This window comes from Hakea prostrata, chromosome 3 (assembly GCF_041222555.1).
Source record: "Hakea prostrata isolate BN-2017 chromosome 3, UWA_Hpros_2, whole genome shotgun sequence".
NCBI classification, from domain to species: domain Eukaryota; kingdom Viridiplantae; phylum Streptophyta; class Magnoliopsida; order Proteales; family Proteaceae; genus Hakea; species Hakea prostrata.
The window spans coordinates 62,612,796-62,623,682 of record NC_142602.1 but is presented as its reverse complement, the minus strand read 5'-3'; the positions used below and the strand labels follow the sequence as shown (position 1 = coordinate 62,623,682).

Below are 10,887 nucleotides of genomic sequence, written 5' to 3'. Positions count from 1 at the left end.
AACCAAATCTCAAACCTTGTCTAGGAAGAGAGATTAGCTTTGTTTTTTTAAATCACATGAAAGATGCCAAATCGAAGGCATATAGTGAATTGCTTATTAGATTCCGAATGTAAATTATTTATTGGTTGGAAACTATATGCATAGTTATGATGACGCTACATGTGATCAAAGGTTTAAATTATAAATAAATAAAACCCAAATCGAAAGAATAATGAGTTAATGACTCAAGTCTAACTCTAAATCCCTAATCTTTATCTCTCTTCTTCTCTTCCTTTCTTCCCGCAACAACACTCTAGCAAGCAGCGACAAGCAATTTCTTCTCTTCCTTTCTTCCCGCGACAACACTCCGGCAAGTGCAGCAAGGCAGCGACAAGCGATTTCTTCTCTTCCTTTCTTCCCACGACGACACTCTGACACGTGCAGTAAGGCAGCGACAGGTGACAAGCGAAAAGCAGGTAAGTTCTTCTACTTCCTCCGGCTTCTTTCTTCTTATTTTTCCTTTTTTTTTTTATTCTAAATAATTTTGTACAAACCATTTGCAACGCCGATGGTCTAAACTTGCAGCGGCTCTCCGGCAAAGAGAATAACATCCCTCAAACCATCTCAAGTTGCAGCGGCACTCCGGTAGCTGCTTCTACTCTCCAGCGACTTCTTCTTTTTTTTTCCTTTTTTTTTTTTCTTCTAAAAACTTCTGGTACAAACCTATTGCACCGACAGCAGCGCCGGTAGTCTAAAATTGCAGCAGCACTCCGAATAACATCACTCGAACCATCTCAAGTTGCAGCGGCACTCCAGTAGGTGCTTCCTCTCTCCGGTGACTTCTTTCTTCTTCTTTTTCCTTTCTTTTTTTCCCTAAAAAATCTGTTTGTTCACCGTCTTCTAAGCCGATAGTATGTCTCCAGTCTTTATCTGTTTTCTGTAACTCAGACTTTTGGCATTGGTTTCTATTTGATAAGGCAGCAGTACAATTCAAGGCTGCCAATGACTAATTGAGCCATGAATACATACTTCCTTCCCTGAGGGTGATCTTATCTGTTCTACTTCCGGCCATTTACTTTAAACTTGATAATTGACAATACCTGGGAAATTAGTGTCTAATAAATGATGTTTTTGCTTATTTTCTCCAGCCTAGTAGATTCGTTCCTGGTTACTTGGATGATGGGGATTCTGATATTTTAAATTGAATGTGTAGTGAAGTCTATATAATCTTTTCTAGCTGGGATATTCAAATGGGTTTTGGTTTCTGGGTTGCATCCTTAGATTGGGGCCATTGGGCTAACCTTTCTAGTTTGTGTCTTGCATGTTGAATAAATTTATGAATTCTTAACTTATTTCTTTTAGACAAGAAACATATTATACATGTATTTATGTGGGTATGAAATTTAAAAAAAAAATCCAAACTAGGAGTTGTTTTGTCTATCCATTATCGGAATTGATTCTAGCTATAGACTATTTACGAAATCCAATTCTTTTTCCTTTTCAAAATCCCTTCAAGGCCTGATCCAGAATTCATTCTAATAAAGCATACCCAACACAACCTAGGTTTGATCCAGAATTCATAGATGTTTAATACTTTAATTGGCTTTGTGGTTATTTGGTTGATTACTTGTATATGTTTCATGTTCTAGTTATTTGCAATGGCCTTAACTGAAAATCCGACGGCTGCTGCTAGTGGGAGTGAAGCTAGTTATGATCCCTCGAAAGACCCAAAGAGAAAGGCCAAGTCAAATGACCCAGGGTGGAAGTATGGGTATTTGCCAGATGTGGCTGATAGGAATACCGTTAGGTGCACTTTGTGCAACAAAGACCTAAAAGGAGGAATTAGAAGATTGAAGCATATAGTGGGTGGATATGGGGATGTTATGAAAGGCACCAAGACCACTGTAGCAATTGCCCAAGAGATGAATGCAGTGTTGTTGAAAAATAAAAAGAAGGCAATTGTTACTGATTGGGATAATGAGGAGTATGATGATATTCAACAAGTAATTGGAGAAGAACATCCTACTCCTACCTCTAGTGAAGGAGGGACATTTCCTAGTGTTGGGTCTAAGGTGTGCTCCAAGAAACCAAGCTTTGGGACTGCATCAAAGAGATTGAAAAGTGCCCTCAATAAGGCACCAGTAAGGGGTCCTATGGATAAGCATGTTACACGCACTCCTAAAGAAGTTGTTGATGAAAGGAGGGCAAAAGGTGCTACTCAAACAACAATCTTGAATAGAATGAGATCCGAGAAAGAAAAGAAGCGAGTGGATAACCACATCGCTGATTGGATGTATCAGTGTGGCATTCCATTCAATGTAATTAAAGCTAAAAGCTTTAAGGTGTTGATCGAGTCTATTGCACAATATGATTCTGGGTATAAGCCCCCAACTTACCATGAAGTCAGGGTGCCTTTATTGAAGAATGCGAAAGAAAGAACAATGAAGATGAAGAGAAGTTATAAAAGGTATTGAAAGATGTATAGATGGACATTCACATCTAATGGGTGGGCTGACAAAAAGGTAGGCACCTCATCAATTTTCTTGTCAATTGTCCAGAGGGAACATTCTTCCTTGGTTCTGTGGATGCATCTAGCCATGTGTAAGATACAAAAATGCTCTTTCAATTATTGCATAACAAAGTTGAAGAAATTGGGGAGGAGCATGAAGTTCAAGTGGTGACTGATAATGCCTCAAATTACAAAGCAGCAGGGGCATTATTAATGGAGAAGAGGACTGCATTATATTGGACTCCCTGTGCAGCCCACTGTCTTAATTTGATGCTAGAGGACATTGGGAATTTGAAACAATATAAGAAGGTGATGGCAGAACAATTTTGGAGGCAAAAAACGACTCTGGAAGAAAGTCATACAAATAATTGATAGGCGATGGGAGTGTTAGATGGAGAGACCTCTATATGGTGCAGCCTTATTTTTTGAATCCCGGGAAGTTCTAAAATTTAAATGTTGTAGATGATTGTGAATTGATTAGTTCTCTCCAAACTTCCTTCAATGAAGTTGTTAGAAGACTAGTGCCTGATGTACATCTACAAGATAAGGTATTGCACCAAGCAAGTGAATACAAGCAAGTTAGAGGTCCTTTCTCCACAAGTATGGCTATCAGACAGCGTACAACTATGAGTCCTTGTAAGTTTTTACTTGTATGTTTTTTTATTTTTAGTTATACTTATTTAGTTTATAACTCTAGATTTTATGTTAATCTATTTTTTTTTTTTATACTATAGTTACATGGTGGGATACACATGGAGGAAATGCTTTTGAGCTTACAAGGATTGCACGAAGGATACTAGGCCTTTGTTGCTCCTCCTCTAGTTGTGAACGGAATTGGAGCACATTTGAGTATGTAAGTATTAAGCGATTCAAGTATTTAAAATACTTTTAAGTTTAAATTTTGGAAGAATGACTTAGGATTCTTTTCAATTGCTTATGAATTCAGATTCACACCAAGAAGAGGAATAGGCTGGAACATGAGTGGTTGAATGATCTAGTTTTTATTCAATACAATTGTCGTCTTCAAGAAAGGTTCAATGAAAGGTGATTACATAATAGAAATTATGATCCACTACTCCTTGATGAGCTTGACTGGGGCAGTGAGTGGAGGGTTAGGCAGCCTAATGATTCACTCCATCCTGAGGGTGATCTTACTTGGAGCACTGCTGATAAAGCTATGGGGGTATCTGCATCACTTAAGGGCCAGAACAGATGAGGAGAGGTCAACCAAGTGAATCAACATCCGCTGGAGTTAATATATGTTACTCATGTCGCAAGTCTTTGGAGAGGGTGGTTGAGGAACATGACTTTGAGTCTGATGGAGACATGGAAGAAGTGGAAGATTTGCATGATGAAGAGAACATTGTAGATGATTATGGTTTGAGGTCTAGGACAAGTACCTTTTCAGAGCAACAACTTCGAGAATATCTCTCACTTACTACCAATTTGTTTGATTATGATTATAACTAGTTGAGTTATACTTTTCTATTGGGAATTTTGGATATGCATTGTGGATTTTTATTGGGAATTTGGATATGGATGTTTTGTTATATTTAGGATTTGGACTTTAGATTTTAGATATAAGTGGGATTGTTTGCTTAAATATTTAAAACTTTCTATTTAGATATTTGGCTATATGCTTTGTCTTCTTCTTCTTCTTCTTCTTCTTTTTCTTTTTTTTTTTGGGTATAAATTTTCTTCTTCTACTTATGAGGATATTTGGCTAGAGCTCAACAATGTAGAGGAGGTGGAGTTGTAGGTGGTACTGGTGTTGATGACATTTGATGAAGGTATGTTGTCTACTTGTTTTGCTTATGTATCTATATGCTTACAATTGTTAGTGATAGTATGATACTTGGAATTTATTTAGGACCTACTACCTGTGGTTTGTAGTATGTTGGATAACTTTATGTAGGCTAATATTAGTTTTTTTTATTATATAAGATATGATAGATTTATAATGAATTAGAGTGTATGAGATGCACACTAAAAAATTCACTTAAAACGCCTCGACTGCCTCGGAGAACGCCTTGTTGATTCATCGTGTCAACTAGCCTAAACCGCCTCACATCACCTTGTGGCCGTGACAACTATGTAACGGATCTCACTTTAATGAAAAAACCTTCATGGGTCCCACTTACTCAAATGGAACAACAAGGGGAAAAAACGAGAACTAGGAGTCTGGGATTTCCCTAACCAAATAATGCCAACTCAACATAATGTTCAACAAAGCATAACAAAGGCCCAAAAAAATAGGAGAATTTAAAAGATAATGACAAATATTCTTTTCACAAGGCAATTACAAGTCATGCATGAAACAAATATACCACTTACAATACAGGTAGGCCAGTGCAACTTGATGGGAGCAACAACTTCAACAAGCAAGGTATTCCTTCTGTCGGTATAGCCCCTAAGAGTATTCACATAAGTTGCAAAATGGTATTCAACATTTGGGAAATCTAATACAATAAACAAACATAAAAATTTGATGTTCTAAAAGAGCACAAAGTTGACCAACCAATTTGTGTAGCTGTCCCAAGATTTAAAGGTCGGGGCCTTTTGTCTGAAGAAACGGTAATATTTCTGAATGTTACATCATGATCAAGACCATAGAGCTCCTTTACCTAAAAAAGTCTCATACATCAACACTTCAATACTTTTTAAAGATACTTATAGGAAGGAAAAGTCAGCTAGAAGTTGCTCAATAAGATATAGACCTTGAACAGAAGCTCAGTAACAGGATTGCCATCAAACCACTCAAAGTACCTTCCACTACATTCGCCCCATAACAACCCGCCTTCACCAAATTCTCCCCAACGAGATGTTCCTGCAGAACATGTCTAATTTTGTATAGGAAGTAGGAACAAGGAATCCCGACAAAATTTTTTGTTAACTACTTTTCTCAAAGGCCATTCAATAAACATATGGACCAAAATGCAACTTTGTTGGCCTTAAGAAATCAATCAATGGGACACAACAAAACTGGCAATGGAATCAAACTGATACAACCACAATTTATTCCAAAACAAACTGGGATGCTGAAAAAATTGCATCAAGCAAGAAAAGAAACAGCTAGGCATCAGGAAAAATAGAAGAGTAAATATCAGGCACCACATAAAAACGCAAAATTGGCACACATCCTCTGTCATGTGCTCATCTTCCCTTCCCAGCCCAGGGCCATGTGAACTTTATGCTGAAATTAGCAGAGCCCCTCTGCCAAGTGGACTTGTACATCATCTCCCTAAACCCTAACCATGACCAAAAACATCTCCTTCCCTTCAGCGACACAGAAGCTTGATTCAGTCACTGGCCCAAATTCCACTTCAGATCCATCATTGATGCTTCCCAGACAATGACTACCATTCTTCTGAAAACACCATCAAAATGTTCAAAACCTTGGTGTCTATCACCAGACCTCTTTTCCGAGCATTAGTTACCTCTTTTCCTTCTTGATCTCATCCTTTCTAGTTATTTCTTGTCTTTCTCAATGGTAGATTTGTTTATATTCCAGCCTGCAACTGCCAAGACCACAGAAATCTAAACCATGGAGTAAACAAACAATTATCTCATTAATGCACCGAGAATCACAGATTGGGATAATGAGAGAACCTACATCAAATTGGTTGGTCAACCTAAACCAGTCCCAAGCCCTATGCTTGCAAGAAATTAACTGATGTAAGCACCGCTAGTTTTGCTGTCAATGTTAAGGGTTTAAAGGAGTCCGTAGTGATTGCATCTCGTCAAAAACCGAAAAAAAGGGCGAACCAGGTGTGAAAGGTTTCCACACAAGCAGAGCCCAAGAGGGTCATGATTATTAGGCAGAGATGACGCTGTTGAGAGGGAAAGAAGGAAGGGTTAGAAGGGGAGGAGTTGTATAGAGGCATCATTGAAAAAGAAGGTGAAAAGATGATGCGAAAATGTCGAAAGAAAATCAGAGTAACCTTTTCAGATGATAGTGAGGATGAGATTTTCAAGGCCATTAAACAGATGGGGCCTTGGAAAGCTCCAGGACCGATGGATTTCAGGCTGCTTTCTATGAGAGCACTTGGGACCCTACTCAGACCTCAGTGGTGAAGATGGTCCGCAAAGCTTTTAGTGGTGAGCTTGAGCCCAACATCAATGACATTCTGCATTAATCCCTAAGGTGGAGAAGCCCCAAAAAATTTCTCATTTTTTACCTATTTCCCTCTGCAACATGAGCTACAAAATTATCACCAAAGTTATCACATACAAGTTGAAGGAATTCATGCCTAGTTGGGTGGCCCCAAATCAGGTCAGTTTTGTATTGGAAAAAGTAATTCAAGCAAATATAGTCATAGCTCAAGAGTGCTTTTACAGCAGGAGAAAAGAAGGGGGGGGGGGGGTTGGAGAAGAAGATTATGGCCATTAAAATTGACCTAGAGAGTATGACTGCCTCAAATGGGATTTCATTGCAGATTCTCTTAGAGGGGCAGGGGTTCCCAATGACCTTGTTTATGTTAATATGGTGCGTGTATCTTCTTCCAGCTTGAGCATTTTGTGGAATGGAGAGGCTACAAAGAGTTTCAAGCCTTCTAGAGGAATCCGTCAAGGTGACCCGCTTTCCCCTAATTTATTCGTTTTATGTATGGAGAGATTGACCCACTGCATCCAAGATCTTACCTTGAAGGGTAAATGAAGGTCATTGAAATTTGGTAGGAGAGGACCAGCTATTTCTCACCTTATGTTTGTTGATGATGTATTGCTATTTGCCAAAGCTTCTTTACAGCAGGTGGAGGTCACTAAGGAGAGCCTCGACAAGTTTTGTATCTCTTCAAGTAATGAAGTGAGTGTCGAGAAGACGAATATTTATTTTTCTCAAGGTGTTTGATTATGCTCTTGCCAGGGATATCACTCACGTGAGTGGCTTTACAGAGACGAATGATATTGGGAAGTACTTGGAGTTGCCAATCTAGAATGGGCATGTTACTATGATTCCATTGTTTAAAAAGTAAAAGGAAGGATGGCAGGGTGGAAATCTAACTTTCTTCCCTTTGCAAGGCGTGTGACCTTAGTAAAATCTGTGTTGAAGACCATTACACTTTACACGATGCAGTCTTGTTTAATCCCGCATGGTACCCTTCATGAAGTTGAGAAGGCCACTAGTGGGTTTGTTTGGAGAAAAGTTGATACCTCTAAGAAGATGCATCTTGTTCATAGTTGTCAAGGCGTCGCCTAGGCGTCGCTTAATCGTCGCCTCGGTGTCTGGGCTCCTTTGGAGTGCCTCAAATTGGCGTCGCCTTATTTTTAGGGAATAAGGCGTCTGCTTTTTTTTCTTTCTTTTTTAAATCACGAGAAAGATGCCTAATTGAAGGCATATATTGAAATACTTATTAGATTCCGATTGTAAAGTATCTATTGTTTGAATCTATATGCATATGTATAATGACGCTACATGTGATCAAATGTTAAAATAAAAATAAAAACAAACAAAATTGAAAGAGATTAAGTTCTTGACTCAAGTCTCACACTCTCACTCTCACTCTAATCCCTAATCTCTTTCTCTCTTCCTCTCTTCTTCTCTTCCATTCCCGCAGCGACACTCTGGCAAGCAGTGGTCAGTGACAAGCAACTTCTTCTCTTCCTTTTTTCTTGCGACTTCTTATTTAGGACCTATTATGTGTGGTTTGTAGTATGTTGGATGACTTGAGGTAGTCTGATATTAGTTTTTTTATTATATAAAATATGATAGATTTAGAGTGAATGAGATGTACACTAAAAATTTCACTTAAAAAACCGCCTCAAAAGCGCCTCGTCGACTCATCGCCTCAATTAGCCTAAACCGCCTTGCATCGCCTCGTCGCCGTGACAACTATGATCTTGTTAGCCATGAAGTGCTCTATATGCCAGGACTCAAGGGTGGACTGGGTTTTAAGAATTTCTCTCTCGTTAATGAGTCTTTTATGATGAAGATGGCATGGGGTTTCCTCCAACAAAAGTCTCTTTGGGCTTTAGTGCTGCCAAGTATGGGTCAACCCGTAGGAAGGATGCATTCTCGGTCTCCGCTCTTGACTTCCCTTTATGGAGGGCTGTTTGCAAGGTTGCCCTATGGTTGTTGCTAATTGCAATTGAACATTGGGTAAATGTGAGTCTACCCTATTTTGGAAAGATGATTGGTTGGGAGGGGGTTCCACACTTGAACAAGCAGTTATAAGTGAAGTCCCTAGCAGACTAAGATGGGGAGAGGTGACACGCTTAATTTCTCCAGAAGGCGGTTGGTCATAAGTTTATTTTATGCATATTATTTTGATTAATTAACTTGATAGATTTTCATGTGTTCGTAATCATTTTGTATCATTTTACCCTCATATTGCATGCGAATGAGCATCAAATGCACTCTCCAGGAATTTAAGTAATTTTGGTAATTTATATTTATCCTAGCAAATCCTAATTGAGATTTATTTTTGTGCTTGTAATGAATCATCTTAGTAATTGTACTCCTTCAACATCTAGGATTTGCTTGGAGAAATTAGTGGAGTTTGATGGTTGATCAAAGGGAAAAGAAAAAAAAATCCTATTTAAATCAATTCAAAGAGGGGAAACGGGAAAAAAACCCATTTTTGAGTATGCTCTGTCCAGTTTCAATCAAGTCCTTCATCGGATGGTCATCCGGTGTCCAATCGAGCTGATTTTTGGATAGGAGTTTCATGATTTCTTGACCTTCAAATCCAATAGTGGGATTGTGCATTTGAGTTCTTGAAAATTAGTGCGATTTATACGCCACCTAGACAAGCAAATTTCTTGGTTGAGTCAGATTAGGAACTTAGAGTTTGTTTCAAACTGTGTTAGGAATCATATCTCATGTAATCTATGAAATCACTCTATAAAAATGAAGCATACTCCAGCCATAGAGGACATTTTTAGAAGGGTGGAGACGAATTTCACAGAGGAGTTGTTGGAGATGTTTAAACGAGCATCAGAGGAGTATCAGGCAAGTTGCTAGCCAAGCTGGAGTTTTCTTCCTCTAGAGTGATGTTTCCCTTCTTTTTCTTCTTCTTGTCTCATGATATTCTAAACTTCCATTGCTAGAGTGTAGATGGATCCTTACATGAATTAATTTATTGATATCTCTCTTTCATGCAATACAATCCTCTAAATGCCTAATCAACATTCGTGAATTTCATGGTATGTTTTCATACATGTAACAATGGAGAATGCATGCTAGACCTAGGGTTGAAGAATGATAAATTACATCTAACGTGTAATAGGTTAGATGGTTTATTCGACATTGTTCAGAAATTTTGTGTTTCACGCAATGCTTGAATTGATCTTCCATGTGTAAAAGGTAGAAGGGATTTGGCGTGTCAGGGACCTCAAGCATAATAGGTGGGGTGATCTAATTTAGTAATCCTTTCAGCAAGAATAAAGAATAAATTGAATGTATGAAGGGGAGGGATTGATAAATTATGACATGTTTGGTGAAATTGAAAACCTAGTATTTTTGTTAAGTGATTTGCTAAGTATTTTCATTTGTGTTTTTTTTAGTATAATCAGTAGCTAAATCTTAGTTAATTCTCAATTTTGGTCTACTAGATAATTAAAAGTGTTTTTGAAGTTCGTACATAGTTTGACTCAACTCGATCCTCGTGGGAACGATATCCCTCTTACTTCTATATTAATTGGGCGACCTCGTGCACATGCGAGTATGAACGCGACAGTTGGAGGTATGATATGTTTGAAAATCTTCTTGATACTCAGATGATGGATAGAATATGTGCTTTCCCTCCTCCTTCACTGCATGGTGGTTGCAATGTTCTTTCATGGAACCTTACTGAAGAGGGTGCATTCACAGTTCAATCAGCATATAGTCTCCTGGCAGAGGGGTTACAATCATTGAGAACAATGGGGGATGACCAGTTGTGGAAGGCAGTTTGATCAATCCAAGTGCTGGCTAGGATCCTATGTTTCCTTCAGTTAGTTTTGCATGGTTGGTTGCTCACCAAGTCCAGGTTGAAGTGCATGTGCCTTTCCTCTCACAACCGGTGTAGATTTTGCATAACAGAGAATGAGAACTGCCTTCATGTTCTTCGAGATTGCCGTTTTGCAAAGGGTGTTTGGTGGGGGATGCTGTCTAATCTGCAAAGAAAGGAATTTTTCAGTCTGAATGTTGAGGAGTGGTGAGACATAACTGGTTGGTGTGTTGGCAAGGTCGGCACTGCAATTCGCGTGCACAGTGCACTATCTACTTATTGTGGTTTTGGCGGAGCCTGGATGTGCACGAACCTGAGTTTATTAGGCCACAAAATGGCCGCAGACTTGTGATAGATTACAGTGCTTCAGTGCGGATGCTTGGGTGTCTTATTCTCAGCCTAACCATGCTGTCTTAACAGGGCCGATAGTTAGATGGACACCGCCCCGGCTGAGTGGTTCAAAGCCAACGT

General features: G+C 38.9%; 1 protein-coding gene across 2 annotated transcripts in view; it reads right to left on the bottom strand.

Annotated features, from left to right (window-relative positions):
- The window catches only part of MSH1 (MUTL protein homolog 1), an 82,330-nt gene that overhangs the window by 38,704 nt on the left and 32,739 nt on the right, over positions 1-10,887 (bottom strand). For both annotated transcript variants that reach the window (XM_089150675.1, XM_089150676.1), the window contains 3 exons: positions 5,206-5,315; positions 5,007-5,112; positions 4,823-4,898 (listed from right to left, as the gene is read on the bottom strand). In XM_089150675.1, the coding sequence (XP_089006801.1) occupies positions 4,823-4,898; positions 5,007-5,112; positions 5,206-5,315 (292 nt within the window). The remainder of the gene's footprint in view (positions 1-4,822; positions 4,899-5,006; positions 5,113-5,205; positions 5,316-10,887) is intronic.